Source organism: Saccopteryx leptura, chromosome 1, assembly GCF_036850995.1.
Source record: "Saccopteryx leptura isolate mSacLep1 chromosome 1, mSacLep1_pri_phased_curated, whole genome shotgun sequence".
Taxonomy (NCBI): Eukaryota; Metazoa; Chordata; class Mammalia; order Chiroptera; family Emballonuridae; genus Saccopteryx; species Saccopteryx leptura.
In genome coordinates this window covers 381,946,545-381,973,611 of record NC_089503.1, presented here as the reverse complement: position 1 = coordinate 381,973,611, position 27,067 = coordinate 381,946,545, and the positions used below count along the sequence as shown (strand labels likewise).

The 27,067-nt window shown below is 41.8% G+C and overlaps 1 protein-coding gene across 1 annotated transcript in view; it reads left to right on the top strand.

The window, feature by feature from the left end:
- The window catches only part of ZFAND3 (zinc finger AN1-type containing 3), a 301,844-nt gene that overhangs the window by 229,612 nt on the left and 45,165 nt on the right, over positions 1-27,067 (top strand). The window contains exon 4 of the mRNA XM_066359506.1: positions 9,598-9,663. Within this exon, the coding sequence (XP_066215603.1) occupies positions 9,598-9,663 (66 nt within the window). The remainder of the gene's footprint in view (positions 1-9,597; positions 9,664-27,067) is intronic.

The window sequence follows — 27,067 nt, the reverse complement described above, 5'->3', positions numbered from 1 at the left end:
AGATTTGGTCTGCTCACAGTCCAGACAGTTTCTATTGCAACTTCTGTGCAGCGGAAACACCAGTCATATTCTCAAGAATGTGGGGCAAAAGCTCTGGCCTCAATGCTGAGTCACTGTCACCCCCTGAGTCTTTTCAGCCCCGTGCTTTATGGCCAAAGTTGCTTACTCCTCAGCAGGGCTTAATCTCCATCGGTTGGGGCAAGAGAGTCCTGAGAGTGGGGCAGTGGCTTTCCCCCATGCTGATGGCTCATGGAAGGGACTGCTCCACCCAGGAAAGATGGCAGCTGTGGTATTAGAGAATGTTCAGCACAGGGATCTTGGTGGCTCTTCTTCCACCATGTCTCTTTCTGGGGCTGCCAGTCTCCCCCTGTTCTCTCTCAACTCTAGTCTGCTGAGCCCATCCTCCGCCAGAGCCCATCCTCCGCCAGAGCCCAGGGTCAGTGGCTGTGAGCAAGGTTTTCTGTGTTGGCCCTTTAACAGGGTGCGTGCATGCCTGAGAACTCCCGTCTCTTTCTCACAGACAGAAACCTCGCCTCTATTCACTGCCAAATGATTTGTGGGCACCTCTTCCAGTCTCTGGTGGTCTAGGCCGAGGCATCCAACCTGGGGCTTAGGACCCACACCTCACAGGGCTAACCTCCCCTGCAGCTGAGATGTCCCTTGGGACCTCAGCTGGCGCTGCTCATGGGAGCCGCGGCAGCCCTTTGTGTCCCAGCCCTTTCTGCCAGTTCCAGTGTGTCTTCTGTGAATCCTGGGTTATGGACTTCTCTTCATTTAGTCCTGAGGTGGGTTGTTGGGATGGTTGTTGTTAAATTTAGTGATAGCTGCAGTTTGGTCCTAGTGGAAGGCCGTTGGAACGTTTGCCTGCTCCATCGCTATCTTGGATCCCGCAGCAATTTCTAAATGTAAAGAGCTTCCAATGCAGAATGCTTCGGAATTGCCATGCTAGATCAACATGTAAATATGGTGAAAATCAACCAAATTTAACTAGTTTTACTTCCCTACTGAATAATTACGTATGTTCAGTGATTGTTTTTGGCCTGGATTATTTTCATTAAATACTCAAAAAATATAAATTTTTGCTTTGTTTTTATTTACTTTTAGATAAAAATTGTATATTCTTAAGGTCTACAACACACTGATTTTTGATATAGATATAAATATACTGCTCACAAAAAATTAGGGGATATTTCAAAATGAATATGAAGCTATGAAATATTATTTTGAGTAGTATAATAAGTACTATAGTTAAGCTAATTAACATAGTTACCTTTTTTGAGATAGTAGTGCTTGAAATTTATTCTTTTAGCAAATTTCCAGTTTTCGGTACTTTTATTTTTTAAATTTATTTTTCAATAACAATTGACATACAATATTATATTAGTTTCATGTGTATAACACAACAATTAGACATTATATACTTTACAAAGTAATCACCCCAATAAGTCTAGTACACATCTGGCACCGTGCATAGTTATTACAATATTATTGACTATTTCCTATTGAAAAATATATTTTGAACACCTGATGTGCTAGATTACCAAGATGAGTAAAACTTTGTCCCTGCCCTTGAAGCTAATTAGGTCATTGCTTGTTCAGGAGCAAACATTTCTTCCAAAACACATCATTAAAAAGAAAAAAAAAAACCCAGATCATTAATAGGGATGTCCACTCTGCTGTAAAAGAGTTTGTCAGTGCAGGGCAAGAGGAAAGCATTCTTGATTTCATTTAGCTTGTAATGGTTTTCCCTGGGGAAGGTGGTGAGGGAGAATTTTTCATTTTGTTTCTGTTGAGCAATGGGCAATAAGCACCCTCATGCACACACACAGTAATATTTGCAGCACTGCCCAGCACTGTAATATTTAGGGGAGTGGGCTTGGAATGGTAATGAAATTTTGTTGAGAAGCATTTTATGAACAAAATAGAGAGCTAGCAATAGCAACTTCAACCCACTTTGAAAATCACTTTCTCATGAATCCTTAATTTAGATATAAATGGAGTAAGATGAGTTAGGATTAGAACTTTTGAGACATTAACAATTAGATTGTGCAACAAGCTTCATAAATGGTTTAATTTAGAGGTTTCATTTGGAGAAATGGGAGAGCTGTTATCTCTGCTGAAGATTTTCTGTAACCTTTGATTTCCACTCATTATATCTTCATGTAGCCTTGTTTTTAATCGATGCTGCTTTTCAAACCCTATTACGTAGACAGATTAGGCGCCTCCTTTCTGATTAAAACAATTCATGAATTGCAGGTTTAGGGTGAGGTTGGAGGATAAGATTTCTGTTCTGAAGAGATGACTTACTTTCTTATACGTTCTGATCTGTTTATGCTATTCATTTATTACCATTACTATTTAAGTCTTCATCTGTACATTGAAGGCTTTTAAAAGAAGGAATATTTTACTGCCAAAGAAATATAGATTCTTTCAATATTTTTTTTAAATAGCTTTACATTCATTCTTACATCAAGAGACAGTGTAGAGTTTATTTTACTATCTCCATTGCATGGGTTTTTTTTTTTTTGAGAAACTTCATCAAAAATCTCTTAATAAAATATGAAATTTCTCGGGGAGAGATTCAGGATCTGTTGTCCGAAATCCCCTTTGGAACAGTGAGCCTAGAGAAGTCGTGCTGCAAAGGGAAACAGTGTGCAGATGAAGACAGAGTGGAATTGACAAGCTGGTTAAAAAAGGATGATGCATTTCTAATTAGCCCACAGTGCCTTTAGTTGGAAATTAATTTGATACTGTTATGTAAATGTCATGTTAATTAAGCAAAGATACTGAAGTGTTAGATTCTGCAAAAGGAAAGGCTATTTTTGTGTATTGTTTTGCAGTTGCCATGAAAGAATTGATAGAATATTTGTTTGATTATTCAGCTTCTGGCAATTTTTAGCCGACTGACTCCTTGACAGTGTATTTGTCCTAATTGATGTGTTTTAGCACATGGCGTCACTTCAGCCAATGAGGGCTAGTAGAACCAGGGCCGAAAATGACCAGTCATCACAGCTGTTAGAACACAGGCTTTCCAGTAGATTGTTGATCTCGGTTTTCAAGGTGAAGGAGAAATGTTTTTCTGGATTTATTCAGCCTTAAATTTTGAGTACTTCAAATGATTGCCAGCCCTAAATGCAGCTGCCCTCCGAACCTGTGCTCTCTGCTTCCTCCTGATTCCTAGTCTGCGGGCGCTCTGTGGCTTAGACTGCACAGGTAGGTAACTCTGGGTGTTTGACATGCTCAGGAGCTCCACAGCTGAAAAAGAAAATATAAGAATTCTACTTTAGCTTGAAATGTGAGTGTTTGATAGTTAGTGGGATACCTTTATTCAGTCTTTCTGGTTTTGCTGGTTACATTGAAGTTAGTATGTACCGTAGATTTGACTTCCCTGTCTTCACCTTTATAGGGCTGAAATCAGTACTGTCTCCCCAAGAAAATCCACTACCCTCTTGCAAATGCTATAAAGATTTCTGGTTGTTGGGAATGTAGCTGAAGAATTTCATTTCATGGCTCTCATGTGGAATTGCAAATGCAATCCATACTGCTGCATTATGTATGACGCCTTTAATACAAGGAAAGAAGTATCCCTAGAAGACAGGATGTTCAGCGTGTGGTCACAGCTACCAGCTACTTCAGACATTATTTATTTGCAAATTCCATACTTTAAATTGTTGAAACTTAGAAAAGTCTTCTGAATGTAGTATCAAATTCAAAATGATAGTGTGTTATTAAATATCTTCAGATAATGAAGAAATTTGAAAAGATTCACATACTTAATTTGCTTTAGCAAAGAAAGAAAGCAAAAAACACTCATGATGATTGGCTGAAAGTTAGTTCAGGTTGGTTAATTTTGTTATTTGATTCAGAATCCCCAGAGAGCTTACCAGATTAAGGACGGAAGTTTATGCTTTTTTCTTAATGTTTAAAAATCCAACACTTAACATTCCAAACTCATTTGCCACTAATATAAAGGTAATGATGGGAATTGTTCTGTGCTTAGAAATACATTTATTTTCCCGACCTGATCCCTCTGAACACACACACACACACTTTACTAATAGAACCCAGTCACTAAGAGGTTTTCTTACCTTGCTCTTAAGTTATCAGCTCTTTTCTCCCTGCTGCTTGGGAAGAAGAGGAAGAAAGGCCAAATATACCAGAGTTTACAAGATTTTTTTTTTTTTTTTGTATCCTTCTGAAGCTGGAAATGGGGAGGCAGTCAGACAGACTCCCACATGCGCTCGACCGGGATCCACCTGGCACGCCCACCAGGGGGGCGATGCTCTGCCCATCCAGGGCATCATTCTGTCACGACCAGAGCCACTCTAGCGCCTGGGGCAGAGGCCAAGGAGCCATCCCCAGCGCCCGGGCCATCTTTTGCTCCAATGGAGCCTCAGCTGCGGGAGGGGAAGAGAGAGACAGAGAGGAAGGAGAGGGGGAGGGGTGGAGAAGCAGATGGGCGCCTCTCCTGTGTGCCCTGGCCGGGAATCGAACCCGGGACCTCCGCACGCCAGGCTGACGCTCTACCACCAAGCCAACCGGCCAGGGCCCGGAGTTTACAAGATTTATGGACCCATGTGCCAGCCCTTCTCTCAGGTATTAACCCAGTAAAAAAAAAAATGCCCACAGCATATCTTCATGGAGTAGATGCCCTGACTTTGACCCTTACCATCATCTCTCAAAATTATTTTGTTTGCTATAACTACATGGGACTCATGTTATATATTTTTTTATTGTGGACAAAAACCTGAAAAGGTTCCCCTTGAGTGGCCTGTAATTTCCTGTATCCATTTTAGCAGAGTTGATTTGTAATTAATTGTGTAGAGTTGATATCATAATCTCCTGTAGCTACTTCTTTTATTTGAGAGTACAAGAATTTTGTATGACACCTAATTGTGTACAGTGCTCAAATACATCTACTCTGGATTTTTAAAGAGTTTCATAGGGTATATAGTCTGCCAGACCAAACTGAATTCCAAGCCCTCTGTTTATAATATTGTACAGTTATCAAAGCTGGGATATATTATTACTGCCAGTTACTCTTACTGTCAATTTGGTTTTGGCTCAGCTGTGGTTCTATTTGTACTTTACTGTAATGTAGTGAATATATTGGATTGGGTTGTTAGTTTAACAAGCTCTCTGGAGAACCGTTTCATAGTGATGCTTGTTGAGATATGTTAGGTAGCCTTAAAGTTATTTGTGTATTTGCCAAACCTGCAGAAATTCATTCATTAGGAGTTTTAGAAAGGATCAACTCTCAACCAACAGATGAGGTGAAGTTTGCATTTGTAAACATGGGAATGTTAATTCATGAGTCCCAGCCAAATTTCTTTAGGGGTTTTGATTTGACTGAATTCTCCCTTTTCATAATTTTAATGGATGAATTATTTTTTGTTCTTTTTAAAAAGTATTCTGATGGTTAAGTCATTATTGACTCTTGTGCTCTGTGAAGCTCAAGATGCTATGGGACCTTGGTGATGCTGGCCAGATATTAAGCTGGGAGTTAAAGAACTTGTTTTCAGAGACTGGAATTAACTGGGCTGTTAATACTTACATTGTGCTCAGCTGGTTTAAAAATATATAGTAATGTCTTTCTTTGCCCACCACAACCTATTGTATCAAAATTTCCAGAGTTGACACTGATCAGTTGGCTCATCAGTAAGGCATTAGCCTGGCATGTGGAAGCCTGGCATTCCAGGTTTGATTCCTGGTCAGGGCACACAGGAGAAGCAACCATCTGCTTCTCCACCCTCCCCGCTTCTCTTTCTCTCTCTTCCCCTCCCTTAGCCATGGCTCGATTGGTTCTATCATGTTGGCCACTGGCGATGGGGATGGCTCCATGGCCTTACCTCAGGTGTTAAATAGCTCGGTTGCAGAGCAATATAGCAATGGTCCTAGAAAGGCAAAGCATCGCCCTGTAGGGGGCTTGCTGGATGGATCCTGGTCAAGGTGCATATGGGAGTCTACTTCTCTCTGCCTCGCTGCCTCTCTTAATTTAAAAAGAAAAAACCTCTAGAGTCAGAGTCTTGCGATCTGTACTTTAAAAACATTCCCTTGAACTTTCTGGATTCTAAAAATGTTCTAATATTTTTATGTGATAGTCATTACAGAGGTATATAAATGTTTAAACTCATCACGGTGTACATAGAAGATTTGTACGCTTCAGGTTACTGTTCTTTTACTGTTATACCTCAATTTAAAAAGATTTTTAGTCTTCTGATTTAGTCAAGCAACTTAATGTTCTTTTTTTTTTTAATTTTTTACAGGGACAGAGAGAGAGTCAGAGAGAGGGATAGATAGGGACAGACAGGAATGGAGAGAGATGAGAAGCATCAATCATCAGTTTTTCATTGCGACACCTTAGTTGTTCATTTATTGCTTTCTCAGATGTGCCTTGACCATGGGTCTTCAGCAGACCGAGTGAACCCTTGCTCCAGCCAGCGACCTTGGATCCAGGCTAGTGAGCTTTGCTCAAACCAGATGAGCCCACGCTCAAGCTGATGACCTTGGGGTCTCAAACCTGGGTCTTCTGCATCCCAGTCCGACATTCTAAGCACTGCGCTACCGCCTGGTCAGGCTAGCTTAGTGTTCTTAATGAACACTGTTAAGTGCCCATTGTGCACAGAGTCATAACCCAAAAGTAGATGACAAAGTGGGTCTTGGCCCTAGGGAGCATAAAATCTGGTGAGAGAGAAGATGGCGATACGTAACATAAAACTGTAGTTTCGAAGTGTTTTTGTGCAGAAGATTCTTATCAACACTTTGTGGTTTATGGGCAGTTTTACTACCCCCATTTTTTTTTTTCCTGAAGTTGGAAACGGGGAGGCAGTCAGACAGACTCCCACATGTACCCTAACGGGATCCACCCGGCATGCCCACCAGGGGGTGATGCTCTGCTCATCTGGGGTGTTGCTCTATTGCAACCAGAGCCATTCTAGCGCCTGACGCAGAGGCCATAGAGCCATCCTCAGTGCTCAGGCCAACTTTGCTCCAATGGAGCCTTGGCTGCGGGAGGGGAAGAGAGAGACAGAGAGGAAGGAGAGGGGGAGGGGTGGAGAAGCAGACTGCCGCTTCTCCTGTGTGCCCTGGCCGGGAATCGAACCCAGGACTCCTGCACGCCAGGCCGACGCTCTACCACTGAGCTAACCAGCCAGGGCCCTCTACCCCCAGTTTTTGTTAAAGAAGTTGAAGAGTTCCACGTCTTAAACTAAGTCTTATATTAAAGCCTGTGTTTTCCCAGAAATAAGAATGCAAACAAACCAAACCCCTATGGCAGCAGAAACTACAAGCATGTTTAGGGGGTGGTAGAAATCAGTGCCCGGACAGGAGTTCTCAGTACGTGGGCTCTGCGTTTGGTTCTCCTGCAGCTCCTTGTCTCTCCATGTCTTTACTTTCATGGCACAGTTGCCCATTTGGACCTCTGGAATTTAACTATGTTAAACTTCCTCTGGGGAATGTGACATTTGTAGAAAAATGACCTGCTCTTTTGGTCTTTCTAACTTTCATTTTATTCTTGAGAACTATTTCCAGGTGGTGCTGGCCAATGATGAATATCTTTCTACCTGATTACATGTGGCATTCATTACTTCTTCCATAGTCTTTGACACTTGATCAGTTTTGACCCAGCTCCTTATTGCTTTCAAATATTGTTTTTTCTTTATTTACTCAAATTTTGTCCTCCTAACATGATTATGAGCTCCCCGGGCCTGAGCCTACATGGTGGCACATCCCAGGTACTTGCTGAGTGCTCCTTGACATTAACCATACGCTTACTGTAGTTTTCGTGCCATGAGACGCACCTGACCATAAGACACACCTAGGGTTTTAAAGAGGAAAATAAGAAAAAAACTATTCTGACCAAATGGTTTGTTAAAATATTTAATAAAATACACCACAATAATATTTCAACAATGTAAACTCAAAGGCAATATTAACAACCATTAGCACTGTTATTAACAAATGAGAGAAGAGACTTTAATGTTCAAATACTCCTCTAGTTGTCTGGGAACCCGCAGCAGCTAAAAAAAATGAACATTTGCTCCATAAGACACAGGGGCATTTTCCCCTCCACTTTGGGGGGAAAAAAGTGTGTCTTATGGAGCAAAAAATATGGTACTTAGTTTTTCTTTCCTTTTTCCATTTCCCCTCTCTGTCCTCTTACATCCACTAAAGGTTTGCTGCTGTTACAGCCTTGGTATAGGGAAGAGTGGACTAACAGTAAACTCTCATTTGGGCTCTGCATGTCCCTAAACCCATGGACCTTGGTGGCATAAACTCTAGAAATAGGTCTTAGAGCTCTTTTATCTTTCTTTCTTTATTGTTGAGGAACTTCAGTGATAGGAACTCTTGTCATAGGTGACGTACAACTCTGCCAACTAACCATGTTTACCTTTGCTAGTCATAGTCACCTGAGGAGCCTTTTCAAACTATATGTGCAACGTTTGCTTGTGTCTGCTATTCCTTTACGATCATTGCCACTGTTCTTCCCATGGCATACTAAGAACGAGATATATACATGCATGCATGCAATTTCCTGTTTAGAAGGTAGGGCATGGTTGGTGGGGAGTGTTAGGGATATCTCAATATCAACCAAAAATACCTTGGTGGTTCTGATTTTTAACCACCAACAAGAATTTGTTGGTGGTCTTGAAATGACTGCTTTTTAAGCCTTTACACTGAGTATACTTTGCATGCTCTTGAATTACACCTATCCATCAGATCTCTGGGCCATCAAAGATTGCATGTAGGCCCTCTTCATATCATATTCGTGTAATTAAACAGGACATTCTTTTTGGTCAGCAATGTTCTATATATTAAAATGATCTTTATTTCTTCTGACAAGCCATTTGTTCCTTAGACCTCCCCATTAAATAAGGCTAGTTTGCAATAAATTCAAAGGTATGGTGACCACTGAGATTAGCATAAGATGGAGTACTCCTGCTTATTGCTTTGTGGAAAAACTCATCTCCCCAAACGTGTGTAATTTTCTCTCATGTGTATTGAACTTTTAGTTAAAATTTTATTTTAAACTTTTTTTTTTAATAAGAGAGAGAGGAGAGGAGAGAGATGGGAAGCATCAACTCGTAGTTGTGTCACTTTAGTTGTTCACTTATTACTTCTCATATGTGCCTTGACCTGGGGGCTCCAGTTGAGCCAGAGACCCCTTGCTCAAGCCAGTGACCTTGGGCTTCAGGTCAGCACCTTTGCTCTCAAGCCAGCAACCCCACACTGAAGCTGGTGAGCCTGCTGTGCTCAAGCTGGTGACCTCAGAGTTTCAAACCTGGGGCCTCAGTGTCTCAGGTCGATACTCTATCCACTACACTACCACACACATGGTCAGACTATCCTTGAACTTCTTAATATTATGTGAGGCTCAATGATTTTTTATAAAAAGCGTGTTCTAATGTAGAAAGAATATAGCTCTAAATTGCTAAACTAAGATTAATCTACCATTCTCTTCTCCATCCTTCCTACTACCCGTGTTAGGCACATTTGCATGTTGATCACTGCCTTTTTAGAGTTCTCTTTTTCCAAGATAGCTGCTTTGGGCATGTAGCAGATATGTCTTGACTGATGTGCCTGCCTTTCTGTTTGCAGGTGGGCCATGCACAGACACAGCTCATGTCTCGTTAATCACACCTACCAAAAGATCCTGTGGTACAGGTATGTACATCACTCTTATCTGGATTCATTCTTACCCGAACTCTGCACGAAAATTAGCCACTGCTTTTAATGTGGTGACCTTGCCAGGTGCTCTCTAACTTTTCCATCAATTTGGAAGTGATGTATTATTGTGCTTAATATTGGGAGTGGAACATGAGCAGAGGTCAAAGCAGTGCTCTTAGAGGTCAAAACGACTAAGTTAATGCTGGCAGCTAGAACCAAGAAAGGGGCTGATTTATCTACTTCCTAGTTCTGAAGAATATCAAAACATGACACATACATTGCCCTGTTTCTGCCGTGTGGCTATTTGTCTAAGTCTTGGATGTACTAAAAAACATTATTTAAATAATGGAGACCGGAGAGTGAAAGAAACTATAGTAAAGATAATCAGTGTTTTAACCTGTTAGAATATCATAATAGTTTTAGAAAATTATTCTCTCTCTCTTACCTTCAAGCCTATGGGGTATGCTGAAATCATTCTTTTCAGATAATGAAGTCTCCCCCAAATCTCTACACATCTGTGACATTTCTATTAAATATGAAGTCATGAATCTTGTAGCTCTCTAAAGCAGTCATAATGGCCATTGCTCCCTTAGCCTATGGCCTAATTTATTTTAAACAGTTATTTGCCTTTTCCAGTAATGCTGCTTGCTATTTAAAATATCTCAAGGATTATATTTGGAAGAGTCAAAGATAATTATATTGTTTTTCTAAAGGTCACCAATTTTTTTCATAACTTTAAAAGCCCTTTTAACTTTTCAACAAAAATAGCCCCAACTCTTTCGGTGTACAGACGTACACTGAGGCCTCAGCCCCCGTAGCTGCTCATAGTTTTGATGTTAAACCACAAGCAGGCCCGTCCTTGCACAGTTTCTGAGTAACACCCAGGCCTTGATCTCTGAGGAACTTCATTTTACTCTCTTGTTTCAAAGGACCCGTTTTGAGACGGTGCTGTGGGAGGAGGTCGTGGCATGCTCTCATCCCCCCATCCTCCATCCTGTCTCAACTGGGTCGTTCCTGATGGAGGCGGAACTGTGCCCGGAGTGAGGCAGACCATGCTGATTAGCCGGTGGGAGTCAAAGCCAGCTTCCTACCCACTTCAGCCACATGCTTGAAAACATTCAGAGCGCTCTGATTGCAGGTCCAGCCCTTCCCACGCACAGTGTCCTTTAGCCTTTCTTCTTCCCACTAGTCTCGACCTTCAGGATGGGCTTTATTGATAGCGCTGCCAACATGCGAAGGTAGCAACAGGCAAGGACTGCTCAGGCACACTGGCTCATCCTGGAAGGTGATGGGTGTGCAGTGGCCAGTCACGGAGTGCTGTGGGTAACACATCAGTGGGTAATTTAGGTGGAAAGAAGATTAAAAGGACCAGAATTCCATGCCATACTTAGTTTTATTCATTGATTTTCTGTTGATCACATTCTCTGTTGCATGTCAGTATTATAGTAGGAACTGATAGTGTTGTGTCTAGGTCTCCGTAAAGTGGAGTGGTCAGTGAGGAACTGAGCTCCCAGCACACATTTCCAGGCCTTTTAAGTGACTGCACTCCTCTTACCTAGAGGAAGACTGAGAATTTCTGACTTGGAAGGAAATTCATTCAGTGTGCAGGTCATCTTCTAAAAAGCCTGAGGAAAGGTGTTGAGATTGCTGGGTGTGGGTATTAAGGGCCGTCGAGTTCAGCCTGATGCACTCTTCAGAAAGCCTCTCTGAGGCCTCTCGGGCCCCTCAGGCCTTAAATAATGGCCTGACACAAGAGGGCAGAACTTCCTGATTTTCAGAGGTAAATGGAATGATTTGAGAACCACACGTTGATTGTCTTTGTCTCCATCTTTCTGTCTGTCCTGGAATCAGCAGGGTGCCCATGGTGGGGATTCTGCGCATTTTTCTTACAAATCATCATCAATTATAGTGTTACATTGCTGGAGTGGACTAGGTTCTTCAAGAGAGGACTCACGCTTCTAATACATGATCTCTGATGCTTCTTCCACGAGAGGCACAGTAATAATAGCTCCCCAAAGATCGAGAGAACAGAGTTTCCGGCACAGATAATCCGTAGTTCCCTTACGGTGGCATCCTTTTTTCCATGGAAGATCTTACTGACCCTCTCTCTCCAAGCCGATCTATTCGATACAAGGTTAGACCTAAAGCAGCCTCCAGCATAGTAATGCTGTGTGATAGGAAAAGGATACTTAGACTAGAACATAGTGGTTCTTTAAGTCAGCAGTCGCAGAAGAACGGCATATAATGTACAATCTGTGAGGCATGGGAGAAAAGAGTAAAATTTCTTTATCTCACTCAGGCTTTTAAAATTTATTTTTTGCAGATTCATTTTATAATTATATATTAGTCCATACATTCAGTTTAAAACCAAATACACATGTAACTTTATACATATTAAAGGTAAATAGTCAAATATCTCAGATAGGAGCGTGCAATCAAAAAAAGTTAGGTGACCTTTTCAGTAAATAGGTCGTTTTCTTTTTAGTACTTTGACATTAGATCTAAAGCTTAGCCTCAGGCCCATAATTGTAAGCTTGCGTGGTTGATTAACGTCTCTGTTTCAAGGGACTATATTGATCAGAGGGTATTGCCATTCAGATAGGTGGAAAGCCGTGTAGAGTAGCTGGTCTACAACCTTCCAAATGAGAGAGGGAACTATTTTTTATGAAATTGTTTTGTGGTAACTTGAAGTCTCAGACGTCTGAAAAGCAGGTTGCAAAAAGTAGCGGTAGGCAAATGAAAGATCAGTTAGTGCTGTGAACAAAGTGGGAAAGGCTTTTCTGTAGATGCTGGCTTTTGGCCAGATAGCACTATTAACAGTTAAACTCTGTAATCTTTAGATGGGGAAAAAAGCCCAGCAGCATCATGATCATTTTGGTATTTAAAGCAGAGACAAATTAAGTGAAGATGTGTGTGGCTTTGTAGAGCTCTGGGGTATCTCCAGTCAGCAAAGAGTTGAAAAGTGCTGCCCAGTCCCAGGTTGCTGTGGTTAGAATGTGCGAGTTAGGAGCGATCACACCTTCAGATTGCTAGAGAGAGCTTACATTTCTTCAAAGAGCTTTGAATGTTTTGCACATGTTCCCTTGTTAATTCTCACAACATTCCTGCCAAGAATGAGGATGTTGTGAAGGAAAAGAGTTCACTTTCCTAGGCAACAAACCACCTTTCGTCCTTCATCTTGTCTAACTATTAAGTTATACCTTAAGCCAAAACATTGTAGTCTGAACTGTGGTCATCGTTTTTAGACAACTTTATTTAGAAAGATATTTAGGTGAATATCTTTAAGAAGTTATATTTTTATGCTTTAAGTGCCTTGTGGGAAAGGAGGGAGGTCTGTTGCCTTTTCTTAGAGTTTTTTTTATATAAAAACATGTTATGTAACCTTTTTAAAGAAAACTTACTTGCAGAGAGTTACAGCAAAAGAAGTTATTTAGTATTTTATTTCATGGAGTTTGCTGGTGGTGAACTTTACATTTTACTCTGTATGGACAGATAAACTGTGTCTTGTCTTAAATTTCCCTGGAGACCTAGTCTTTCTCCGGCAGGCTCCTTGAGCAGTGACTAACTCGGGACTCTGCTCCTTCCAGCTGGAACAGAAACTGACTCTCAGCTCTGGGTGGAATATATCTAAGGATAGACTTTTTAGCACAGTGGGAAAAAAAGGAAATGGCTTCTTTCTTTTCTGTCTTACCACTCTTATAGTATGATTTTTTTTCATTTTATTGTCCCTTTATTTCTGAAGTTAAAATAAAAAAGTCGTAAGCAAGCTTACGGACTTGATGGTACTATCTATAGACTTTTGCTCCACTGTATCTATATTCACTGTTACTCTTCCAGCAAGTATGTTGGGTAAATAATATTCTCTCTGATAGACTTGAAAATTGATGGTTTTAAAATGCTCTGTGTATGTTAAAATGTGATTATAGTTAGTAGAATAGCAAGTAAACTAGCCATTTGTAGGCCATAGGAAGCTGTGGTGCTGCCTGAGATGAGATGAGAGCAGATGGGACAAGAAACTCCCATTGAAACCATGGTAAGTGTTTCCAGAAAGGATCATCTTTCCATTCTAGGAAGCTCGTTAATTCAGGTTACTGAATTACTGCTCCTTTGCCTGCCTTCTCTTCTCTCTTCTCTCTTCTTTCTTCTCTCTTCTCTCTTCTCTCTTCTCTCTTCTCTCTTCTCCCCTCCCCTCCCCTCCCCTCCCCTCCCCTCCCCAGTATGATTCAACTCTGTAATTCAGTTTTCCCCTCCCCTCCTCTCTCCCCCCTCTCCTCTCTTCTCTTAAGCACGTGTTTATCCTTTTAGGTCACCTATTTTCCTTTCAGCGTGATGAACAGTGACATGAACTAGATAGACTTGTATTGTTCATTGTTTCCCTTTTTCCCCCAAAACCTTTTCTTTGACTCACTTCTTTCAGGCAGCCTGCTTGTGATATTATTGTCTGTTTCTACAAGGACAAGAGAAGAAACCTTTTCACCTGGGAGTTAAGAGAAGATTGATGTGCTAAACACTTTCCACACCAGTGTTCAGGAGCCACTTAAAGGGAAATGTTTCATTTTTGTTATGTTACCATGAGGTTTATATAAGATCCTTTAAATTGATTCAGAAGCTAAAGGGTGGCAGTATTAAATCAGAGGTGGCCCTGTAAATTTTAGAAACACCTACAGTTGTGTGTTTTATCTCCTGGTAGAGTCAATATTCATGAAAACATTTCAACCAGCACATTTAATCCTAGAGAGTAGAGTCAGTGACTACAAACTGTATTGCTCAGTATTGTACACTGTAAATGGTTCTTCTAGGGAAGACTGTAGAGCTTCAAAGGAAGGTAGCTTTGGGTATGATTCAACTCTGTAATTCAGGTTTTTTTTATTATTCTTTTTTTTTTGGGGGGGGGGGGGGATAATCCTAAATTAAAGTTTTTCCCTCAGGTCTACAATATCAACATTTGAGACAAAGTTAAAATTTGACCTACTTATGTAACATGCAAGTTCCCACCAGGAGAATATTAGGGAAATACTGTATAAATCTTTCTTTTTTCTTTTTCTTTTTCTTTTTCTTTTTTTTTTTTTTTGCATTTTTCTGAAGCTGGAAACAGGGAGAGACAGTCAGACAGACTCCCGCATGCGCCCGACCGGGATCCACCCGGCACGCCCACCAGGGGCGACGCTCTGCCCACCAGGGGGCGATGCTCTGCCCATCCTGGGTGTCGCCATGTTGCGACCAGAGCCACTCTAGCGCCTGAGGTAGAGGCCACAGAGCCAACCCCAGCGCCCGGGCCATCTTTGCTCCAATGGAGCCTTGGCTGCGGGAGGGGAAGAGAGAGACAGAGAGGAAGGCGCGGCGGAGGGGTGGAGAAGCAAATGGGCGCTTCTCCTGTGTGCCCTGGCCAGGAATCGAACCCGGGTCCTCCGCACGCTAGGCCGACGCTCTACCGCTGAGCCAACCGGCCAGGGCCTCTTTTTTCTTTTTCTATTAGCATTTAATGTAATCATTGAAGAAAGATCAAAACAGTAAATCTGTCATGGCAAGGAAGAAGTATTTAGAAAATGTTTTACCTTATGCACACATCATCTTGGGTCCTGAAGGATCACATTTGATCCCTGGGACAGAGAAGGGCACACCAAATATTTGGTATTCATTGCAAAAATGTTTCTAATCTAAAAGGTGCGTCTTATGTTTTACCATTAAAAAAGAGCATAGGTTACCATAGAATGCCATAGTTTTTGTTTGCTGACAGTATATAGTTTTTGTCCATTGAGTGGATAACTAAGGAAGGGAAATAGTCTGCTATGTTGTTTTTCTTTCTTTTTCATTCTGCCTGAGTTTTTGCTCATATTAAAGAAAAGAATGAGGTAGCAAGGCATTGAGATTACTTGATCTCAATGTGTATATAAGAGCAGGTGAGTTTAAAAAGCACCTCATACATTGTGTAGATTTCAGAAAAGGTTGGGGAGAGCTTACTGTTTTCATTTGTAACCCTGAGTGAGAGTTAGATTCCATTGCCACCGATCATTGTGTTTGTGTTACAGGCTAGCTAGACAGGTAATGTATGAGTTTGCTGAATGTGAAGTCGTTGGCTTGTTTGCAGGCCTTGTTTGGGTTTTACTCAGAAGAAGCAGTGGCTTCGTCTCTGAGAACAGGCTGATATAAGTGAATATCAAGCCAGGATGCCATTTTTTACCAACAGGAATTTTTACACTTGAAGGATAAAAATACACTCCAGTATAAAAAGGAAAAGGCAATGTGATGAAGCTTATTGCTATTTTGTGTGTGTGTGGGGGGGTGTGGGTGTGGGTGTGCGCGCGTGCGTGTGCACATGTGCGTGTGCGTACGTGTGTCCTAGGCTGTGGTGTTGGCTGCTTGCGGTCCACTTGCTTTGTGCTAATTCAATTTGCTTGGATCCTTGAGTGCAGTTACAACTAGGGGGTTTTGCCTTTATGGTCATTTATTTTATCATAGCTTGCACTCTTACCAAGGAGAAAAGCTCTGAACTTCCATTAATTAGCTGTTCTATTGCTCCACTGGGGCGAAATGCCTGAGCCAACATTATTTAAAAAGGATATCAAGGGAATACCCCTCTCTTCCTTTGAAACTTTTGGGTTACTTGGGGAGGCAGACCTGGGGGGGGTGTTGTTTCAGGTGCTGTGGTGCACATGTGGGCTGTCAGAGGGCAGCGTGTCAGCACTGTGGCTTCCCGAGCAGTCTCACAGAGGGGCATGGGGGCACAGCCACAGAGCTGCATTATAAATCATCGGGGCCTCACAATGATACTGCCTGTTAGGGAGACTTTTTTTTCCCCCTACTCAGTTCCTAGCTGTACTAATAGAACAGCGCATCAAGCAAGGCTGTAAATAAAAGTTATTACCTAATAGGTGGGTGCTGAAGTGGAACGGACGGAGCTGAGGCATGGAGGCCTTATTACTGCTCATCAGCAATTATAAACAGGATAAAGTGTCGAGGACTTGCACTGACGCAGTGAGGGCTAATAGGGGCTGGGAATGACACTGGGCCAGGATAGGATGATGTATGCTGATGAGTTCTTACTGCCTCGTCGTGCTGCTGGCTTCCAGGACAAGTTATGTTACCTGTTTTCCTGCTTGCTCATCTGTCTGAAGAGACAGTCCCATTGCCTCTCCTGCTAGCAGGTGAGCTGGCATTTATTCCTCATACCTGCTTCTGCTTCTGAGGCAGCCCCTCAGGAAGAGTCTTCAGGAATATCTCATAATCATGCTGATTAAGCCGCTGTCATGGGTGTAGCTCACATCTTCAGAAGTAGTTGCTTACTGGAATACAGGACAATCCAAGGCACTGTAGTTAGCCAGTTCGGTGCTTTATTCAGAGACCCCTGTGACAGCCCTAGGGCGGATTCTGCAGTGACGGGGAGAAGTGGTAAGCGGACATCTGGCCCCTGGGAGCTCACAGTGTAGAATGACAGAAACAGATACACAACTAACTTCAGCTCTAGAGAGCAAGAGATGGAGCTAATGTTTATTTTTAAAAGTGAGGACAGGGAAGATAAATTATGCAAATCATGATACTAATGTGATTTTTCTCTTGAAAGAATATCTTCCTGGTGCAATGCTTGAATTTAGTTCCTTGGAGTCAGTCGGAGTGAGAAGGGGATGCTGGAATGTGGAGGGAAAGTCGTAAGGGAGGACTGTGGCTTTTAGTGGACAGCAAATACGACTTGGCAGTGTTTCTGAGTATACATAAGCAGCTAATACTTGGGAAGATTGAGATACAGCTCTCTTCAGCTTTGATCCCTCAACCTCACTAAATCACGGCAGTTAGACCTTCAAGACAGGCGCCCTTAAATACATGCATCTCTTTATGCTGTGCATGCAAAACTCACCTATCAGGGGGCCTCCTGCTGTGGAAGAAGTTACAGTTTTTCTATGTTCTTGGATGCCTTAAGTTATGCATAAGTCTACCTCGTTCAGGGAGAAGCCTGAGATATCATAATCTCAATATTATAAACCAGATAAACTAATATGTTAGAGAGTCCTTTGGTCTCTAAAATGTCTTGCCACTGGGTTGAGGTGGATAGGTTTTTACTTTTGCATAAAAAGTAATATTTGACTTACCAAATAATTAATTCCTGCTTATCCCATTTATCTGCAGAGCATGTTCTGTGTGTAGTGGCCAGTAGAATGGAAGAAGAGAAATGAACGTGAGAAAATGTTTTAAAATAATAATATTAATAGGATTGGTGGCTGATGAGAATTGATTAAAGAAAGAATGTAAAATCATAAACGTGGGGACCGAGAGGAGAAAGATGAGGTGGAGGGCAGGGAAAAGAGTGGGGAGGAAAGCTGCTTAAACTTTCAGTTTCTGATAAGTGAAATTTGAGGTTATTGTAGATAGTCCTGTAGAAAAGTATAAACATAGGCGTAGTTTAGAAGTCATCAGTCTATAAGCAGATGAGGGGTGTGTGAGGAAGGGAAACGAACACAGAAGAACAGCGGCGAAGGCAGCCGTACTTAGGGAGCTGGGAAGGAGGGAGAGGAGCCGGTAAGTGAAGGAGGCTAAGGAAAGGAGAAGGCTCCGAGCAGGGCTATGAAAGCTGCATGAGAAGAGGGCCGGGAACTCGGGGACTGAGGGGAGCTGTTGCCCGTGGCTAGCAGAGCTCCTTGAAACCTTCAAAGAAGTTAAGCAGTGTGGTGGGATTAAAAGCCGGATGGGCGGCCGTTCAAGAGCACTTCAGAACAAGGAAAGAAAGGCAGCAGATAGAAATCGTTCTGTTTAAGGAGTTGGGTGAGCCCTTAAAAGCCAGTAACTAGTGTTTGGAGGGAGAAACTGGGTCAGGCGTTTCTTGGTATGGAGGTAGTTAAGATAGGGAAATATTTTGCCCTTGTTAAGATACAGAGGAAAGGTACAATGGGAAGAGAAAGAAGTAGAAAATATTAGAGGAGAAATAGAAGATATGTAGAAGCGAGATTCTTCCAAAGCAGAAATCTAGAAGCATTAATTTCTTCCAGGAGTATAAAAAAAGAGATAGAGGTATGAATAAATACATTTTCTCTTTTCGTGTATAGACAGCTGAGATGAGATGAGCCAGAGAGTTCACCCTAGAAGGGCATCATTTTCAGAATAAGTAGATAATGCCATCAAGCTGTAAGATGAACCAGGGAGTTCATCCAGAAGGTCGTCATTTTATGAATAAATAGACAATACCATCAGCTGTAAGTAGCAGCAGAGAACTGAGGTTATAAGGAGAGAATAATTATAAACTGAGGAGGGAAAATAGGATGTCTGAGTAGTAGCTAATCCAAACTATCATTAAATACTATAGTTTAAATTTATAGTGGGCTGAAGTGAGACTTCCTCTGGCTACTACGTTTAACCTGAGAGAAGAGAGCAAAGACAGAACAAGTGGTGCTCATTTCTTTCTTTTTCAGTGATCTGTTTTCATTTTTCAAAAGTAACGTGGTGTAGTAGCCTGACCAGGCAGTGGCACAGTGGATAGAGTGTCGGACTAGAAAGCAGAGGACCCAGGTTCGAGACGCCGAAGTTGCCAGCTTGAATATAGGCTCACCAGCTAGAGCGTGGGCTCACCAGCTAGAGCGCGGGTCTCACTGGCTTGAGCATGGAAACATAGACATGACTCCATGATCGCTGACTTGAGTCCAAGGTCGCTGGCCTGAGCAAGGGGTCACTCGCTCTGCTGTAGCCCCCCCCCCTTCCCAGTCAAGGCACATATGAGAAAGAATGAACAGCAACGGTGCCACAACAAAGAACTGATTCTTCTCATCTCTCTCCCTTTCTGCCTGTCTGACCCTATCTGTCCCTCTCTCTGTCTCAAAAAAACAAACAAAAATAATGTGGTAGCAGATCATAACGGAACAGTTTATAAGAAAAACTGGTAGTCTAGAAACAGTCTCACTCCACAAAACTGACCAGCATTTCTCTCTTGGCAGTTTCTGTTTTAGTCTTTTCATCCTGTAGGTTACCTTTATAACTAGAAGAAAAGAAATGCTAATGTCCCTACTATTTCAGCTTTTAATTGGTATGAAATAGAAGGTTTAGCTCACACTATTTCTAACCTTTAATGTTTGCTATTTATATTGTTTTCATTCTTCTTTTTCTTGATTTATCAACTTTCAGCACCATTTGTTAATGAAGATATTAGTACCTCTTATTAGAGGTATTTCCTTATCATACCTCTTAACAGCTACACTTACACTTGTTTTATTATCACAGTTGTTAACTATTTTCATTTTGGCCTATAACTACAAGCAAATCTTCCATGTTATTTCTATAGGTTGTCCCAAAAGTTGAAAGCCAATAAATGACATTTACACTATTATGATTGTGTTATTGCCAGCCAGGCAGCTCTATGCTTGGAATAAACTTCTTTTTCTATAGTCTAATATCACAGTCCCTGGGCCATTGAAGGAGAATGTCTACATTAAAGCCAAATTAGTTTTTTGTTACATTCCATCAGTTGCTCAAAAATCATACCACATTTGAGTTTGCTTTATATTTGAATTGTAACATTTTAATAGTTATTTTTTTCTTGGCATTTATAATTGCCTTTCTTGTTTCTTGCATTATTTAGTTTTATGTCACTATTTTTTTTTTCTTACTTATATTTATACCTTTTACTTAAGAACTCCCTTCTGGAGCCCACCAGATTTCTGCTCCAGTCTGGACTAGGTGTTCTTTATGCCTTCTGTGTCGCCTGAGAATTTTTTTGAAACAACCTCAAATAAGTCTCTAAGAGAAGGAGTATTGGGGAGCATTTCTGAAGATATCTTTTCTGCTCCTGGCATGATGGGAAGTTTGACTAAGTACAGAATTCTTAGATGAAAATGATCGTTCCTTTCCCTTCCATGTTATTACGAAGAAGTCAGTGCCACTGACTTTTTATAAGTAATATATTTGAGATTTTTTTTTTTACCTGTAAAACTCTTAGTATTGTCTATTTGTCCTTGGTGTTCCAAAATTTATAGTGAAGTGTCCAGGGGTCATCCTTTTCCCTCCTATTTAAGGTGTTGGATATTTGCAAGGCCCCTAAGACTTGCAGACTAATGTCTTCTTTCAGCTATAGACTCTTTGATATTCCCCCAACTTAACATTCTGTTCTCCTTGGGTCCCATAATGTAGATGTTGAACTTACTAGACTGGTGATTTTTCTCCTAATTCCTTTCTCATAGTTTCTGTCTCCTCTGTGTTCTGGGTGACTCTTATTTACTTTATCTTCCAACCCTTCTTTTTTTTTTTTTTTTTTTTTCTAGTGGGAGAGACAGTGTCAAAGATAGGGACAGACAGGAAGTGAGAGAGATGAGAAACATCAATTTTTTATTTTATTTTATTTTTTTTACAGAGACAGAGAGAGAGAGAGTCAGAGAGAGGGATAGACAGGAACGGAGAGAGATGAGAAGCATCAATCATCAGTTTTTTGTTGCGACACCTTAGTTGTTCATTGATTGCTTTCTCATATATGCCTTGACCGCGGGCCTTCAGCAGACCGAGTAACCTCTTGCTTGAGCCAGTGACCTTGGGTCCAAGCTGGTGAACTTTGCTCAAACCAGATGAGCCTGCACTCAAGCTGGTGACCTCGCGGTCTCGAACCTGGGTCCTCTGCATCCCAGTCCAACACTCTATCCACTGCGCCACAGCCTGGTCAGGCGAGAAACATCAATTCTTCGTTGCAGTTCCTTAGTTGTTCATTGATTGATTTCTCATATGTGCCTTGACCATGGGGCTACAGCAGACCACGTGGCCCCTTGCTTAAACTAGTGACCTTGGGCTCAAGCTAGTGAGCCTTGCTCAAACCAGATGAGCTTGTGCTCAAGCTGGCGACCTCAGGGTCTCGAACCTGGGTCCTCGACATCCCAGTCTGATACTCTAGCCACTGTGCCACCGTCTGGTCAGGCCCAACCCTTCTTTTAACAGTCCTACTTTCAGTGAGCTTGACCTTGTTCCCCAAAGCTTTCTTTTTTATAGGATCCTATTCTTGTTTATGAAAATAATAATTAATGATAATAATCTAGCAATATCTTCTGAGTATATTAGTGATTGGGCTGTGCTCTTCCGTTTGCAGAGTTATCTGTGAGTTCTTGAGGCTAGTTCTCTTATTTGTCTTAGTCTTATCCTTCCTGTTTCTGGATTTCATTTGCCTGGTGAACCCTGGTTTCTGTTGATGTCTAAGCAGAAAGGCCTAAGTGGGTGGGAGTTTCTACCATGTGTCTTTCTTACATGGGAATTTTTAGTGGGGCTCTGTGGGGTGGAGTCTGGTGGTAGCAGCATTAGCCGATAGAATTGACTGTGCAGAAGCCGAGAGCCTGCTGTCCCGGCTCTCAGATGGAGAAGGAGGGCTTGGCTGTGAGAAACCATAGAGACAGCTTTGCCTAGGGCTAGGCCGGTTGTTCACTTTCTTCAGAGAAGAGCTGTCCCGATCTTTGTCAGATAAAAGCGGGCTGCTTCCAAGGATGGGAGGTGTAGCAGGTCTAGTTCTGCAAGTACACTCTCAGCGGCTCCTCTGCCTTCTGCCCGGCTCCTCAGTCTGCTGCTCTTAGACTTTCTCTGCACGTGGCGGCTGCCACCTCTGCAGTGAACAAGTTCCAGCCTCAGCCCATTCCCATTGCTGTCAACGTCTAGAAATATGTTTATAATCTGTTGTTGCTTATGTTAAACACACACAGTTTATTACAGTGGGTTCACTCTTCATGTTATGTCTGTGCTTTTATTTCATTTGGGCCTGGGGGGGTCAGAGGAAAAAGTGCTTAGTCCTCTCTCTCTCTCTCTCTCTCTCTCTCTCTCTCTCTCTCTCTAAGCAGACACCTTTGTTACATGAGCTAAGATAGGAAGGAGGATTACTCGCCTTTCTGGGCCTTGATTTTCCTCAGCTAGAACCCCAGCTGTCTGCTGGGCACATGGGCCTGGTCTTGAAGCGATGCGTGCAGGCAGCTCACCCTGGTGGGGCTGCTCTCCCGGAAGACGGATGGTTTGGGCATTCTTTTTCTTTCATCCCGTTTCTTCTGAATTTCTTGGTCGTTTTTTTGTTTAGAATGTCTTCTTCCTCAGGAGTCCACTTGGCCCTGTTCTTTGGGCCAGGCGCAGTGCCTAGTGGGACGCATCCCGCTGTCTGGACGGCGTGCTGTCAGTGAGCATGATGCGGTTCTTTACCAGGGTCTTGGTGCGGACCAGTTTGCTGTTGGATGCATTGTAGACAGTCCTCGTTTTGCGCGTACAGCACAAAACATACAGCACTCCGCGCCCGAGGACAAGTTGCCCGTGTCCAGCCTCCAGGCTCGGTACTCCTTGTTGTCCCCTGGCCCGCAGACTCTGAGTGTGTGGCAGGGCCGGTCTCGGTGGTGGCAGCAGGGCGTCCCAGCTCATGGTTTTGCTTCTTGTGGTAGGGTTCTCTCTCGGTGCGGTCCTGCAGTACTCCCGCTGTCCTGAGAGATATCCCATGGCTTGGTGCTGGCTGGAAAGAGAAAATGCAAAGAATCGTGTTTAGTCCTCTTGATCTAGCCTCCTGATCTAAAAGTCATCTGGGACTAAGAGCGGACTATGCTTGCTGGTTTAATCATTGGTGGGGGATAAAAGGGAGGAGGATCCTCAGGAGAATGTTGTGGTTCTTAGGGAATCTAGAAGATGAGACTGGGCCCAAGTTAAAGCCCCTAATCCTGAAGGAGAAGGAAGTATAGAAGTAGGTGGTTGAAAATGTGCTCCCTTTTACCAGACACACAACTGGAAGAATTGTTGAGTCTCTATGAGTCTTGATATTTCTTTTTGTAAAATAATAAACCCAACCATAGTGCAGAGTGAGGCAGTGCACTTAAAGCACCTACCATGTGCTGCCTGATAAATCTTGAGTAGGTAGTGGAGATGTGGACAGAAGGTACCTGACGATCTGAATGAAAGGAGGAGACCGGATGGAAACTTGAGGGAGTTTAGAGGAAAGTGACAGAGAGCTCCCACATCGCAGTCTGGTTGGAAGAGATGGAATCAGAGCTGGTAATGAGGGCCGGAAGCCCAGCACTCTGGAGACTGCAGACGAGGACAGGACGTGGAGGCCAGTAAAGTCGAGGGAAGGGGGAGAGCTGTCTGCAGCCCTTGTTTGAACAGCCCAGGGCCGTGAATGACAGGAAGCCCTGGAAACCTTTAAGAAAGTTGGGCATCGGAACTGCAACGACCAGACATATTTATTCTGTTTGTTTTGTTTCTAGGCCTTGTGGTTTTTTTTTTAAGCAAATGTTTTTTATTATTTATTTATTTTTTTTAATTTAATGATTTTAGCAAGAGAGTCAGGAAGAGTGGGAGAAATATCGAGCTGTTCCATACGGCCAGGGCTAGGCCTTGTTTTAAAAGTAAAATTTTACTGTATGTATCGTGGAAAGTAATTCTTAGAGATTTCACAAGCTTATTTCTAAAAATAGCTTATTTCTTGAGCTGTTATCACATTTTTATTCTTATAATTGAGAACTCTTCTTTCTGAGGCAAATCACAATGGCGGAGCCACAGAGGGTTGATAGATTTCTTGTGGTTAAAATTTTGATAAAAATTTAGACTGACTGTTACATCCAGACCACCACCAACATGATAGAACTTTAGCCAATCACCTCACTTCTTATGATAAAAATTCAGACGTTTAACCTTGGAAGTATTTTTGACACGGGGGACTTCATATTGTGATTAGTTATCCTAACAGCAAAGTGCCCCTGTGGGCTCGGTTAACCAGCCCCCACTACATGTGTACCATTACTTTCAGTGCACACACAGTGCTGTAAAAGCTTATGTGGCCTCGTGTTCCCTGCCGTTCTGAGTTCTCTATTTCATTACCAGTTTCCACCCACAGAGTTTCAGAAAGCCATTCCCAAATAACAGAACCAACAGCTGAGAATTTTAAATAAACCACATCTCTATTAGCTCAATGGATAGGGGAATTAGTTACATACTATGCACTTTCCACATCCATCCACCCTTTTAAAACTTATTAAAAATGCATACATGTATAAGCAAGAAGATAGGACATTTAACTGAGATTGTGTTACTTTTTCTTATACTTTAGCAAAGGATAAAGAAAGAATACAGTAGACAATCTTTAAGATTTTTACCTTGAATATGGATCAATATTGATTTGAGAAAGTATATTGGTTGCTGCTGCTATTTTCCTAGAGAAAGTTGAACAGCTCTTCTTCAGTGATGTTATTACAGTATAGCTTGAAATACTTGTCCAAATACATAGTATGACTTTTAAAAGAAATTTGGGCTTGGGAGGAAGCTTACTAGTGCTGCTAATGGGAGCGGGAGGCGGTAGCTGCAGCAGACGCTGTATTCCAGCTTGGCCTTCACCGAGAGTTCCTGGAACTGACAAGGATTCAGATTTACTTTTTCTTTGGCGTCCTGTTGATAAATCCATTTCTAGAAGATTAAAATCACATCTTAAGGTCTTGATCATCATTCTTCCTGGAGCAGCAGTTGCAGTAATTGATGCAATTAAAAATATGGGTCCTTATGGAATTGGAGAAGTACAGACTAAGAGAGCGACATGGAACAGTCTGACTAATCATTAAGTGTACTTACAGGTAAGTGTTGACTTCACTACAAACCTGGAGAAGCGTGAGCTTTGGCCTTACTGTTGATTACATGCTACAGCCATTTTGTCACGCACTTTCCCACCAGACCTAAGCAGTGTCAACATTTCTGGGAAAGAATTCAGCAGGCCTCTAGCCAGTCATCTCCAAGTACAAGTACTCTGGAATATAGTTGCTGGGTTTTTAAAAACATTATTTCAATCTTATGGAAAAATTACAGTAAGATTGCATAGAATTCTCAGGCATACTTCCCCTACACCACCACAGAGTCCCCCAGATGTTAACATTTTACCACATCAAACATTTGGCTTTTTCTCTCTTTTCCCCCTACACCCTATTCCCGTACGTGTGTGTGCATTAATCCATACTCCTAACAATTTCAGTAAGTTGCCTTGTTATACTAAAAACTTCAATGAGTAATTATTAAAATCAAAGTATTGATTGCCATAGAACAACTCTCAGAATTGAGGAATTAACACTGATGTACTGTGTATATAGTTGATTTTTTAATATGGTTCTTCATAGCATGGTCACCTTGGTAATTCTCTCAGTGAAGAGTGATGAACAGAGTCAGTTAAATTGAGGTTAAAATGTAAGGTACTTGTTCCTCTTGTGTTTCAAATATGGACTAAAAACAATTTCCATAATAATTTTATGAAGAATTCCTTGCCTCTGATTTTCCAGCAGCTCGTTTTACAAATGGGGTTATTGCTCTTGACTTCATAAGCCATTTTCTTAAGACAGCTTTCTTCAACGCCCTGCTCACGTGAGAGTGCCTGCAGCATCACTGCTACAGCCCCAAGTGTGAGCCCCTAAGGGCTGGGGGGGGCAGGAGGGAGCACTCTTTGTCACCATATGTTCAGTTCTGACTTTAGGTTCATAAACTCACATCAGAAAGAGTTAAAATGACGTAAGCAGTATTTATAAGTTTCAGGATTTACCTTGGGAGTGATGAGCCAAAATGCTAGACCTTGGTTGGCAAAAAACAAAGTGACAAGTAGAGAGAACTGAATTAAGCTAATGATAAATTAGAAACCAAAATAGTTTTAAAACAAATCAGTTTAATTTTAGCATCTATAGTACTTAGTTATGAATTCAAGCTTTGTTTTTTTAAATAGCAAAATAAACACATTGAAACATTTTTTCCCCCTTACATTAAACCTGGAGTATGCCCTAGGATGACAATCTCTCATTGAGAGATTAGCATCATTAGGGACTTCTTCCCTGTTACAGAGATGTTCTTTATTATTACCATTATTATTATTATTTTGTTGTTGAGCCCCAGTGGGGTACTACAGTCTCCCCTGCTCCTAGAGGCTTACATTATAAGTCAGACAGGCAGAACAATTGGAAAATTAAAAACAGTCACAGGGAAGGTAGTTAAGCTTCATAGGCATGAGATGATTTGCATTAAAATATTTGACTTTTTGTCTATATGCATGTTATTAACAAAAAGTCAGAAAAACTTAATTAATGTCTCATCTTCTTGACCCAATTCTCTACCCTACCCCATACTCAATGTTTTTCCATAAAGGACACCTACTTTCAGTTTTCCTGGCTAAGAACCCAAAGCTAGATCAGGTTAACCCCTGCGCAGGTTATGCATGCTTTGGAGATCAAGATATGGGGGTTCAGCATTATTTGAAGACTTCTGGCCTATCCCGTCCCTCTAAGGCTTCTTCAAATATAAGTCAACAGTAGGAGGAAGTGGCTATAATCTATGGCTATGTACTGCCCCACTGCTGAAACAGTTGTGTAATTTTATAAGGCAGAATTTGAAAATCTCTAGGCCTCATGTGACTGCCAAATAAGTAGAAGTTTTAATCTGTATTTTTAATCAACTTTTAAATGAGCAT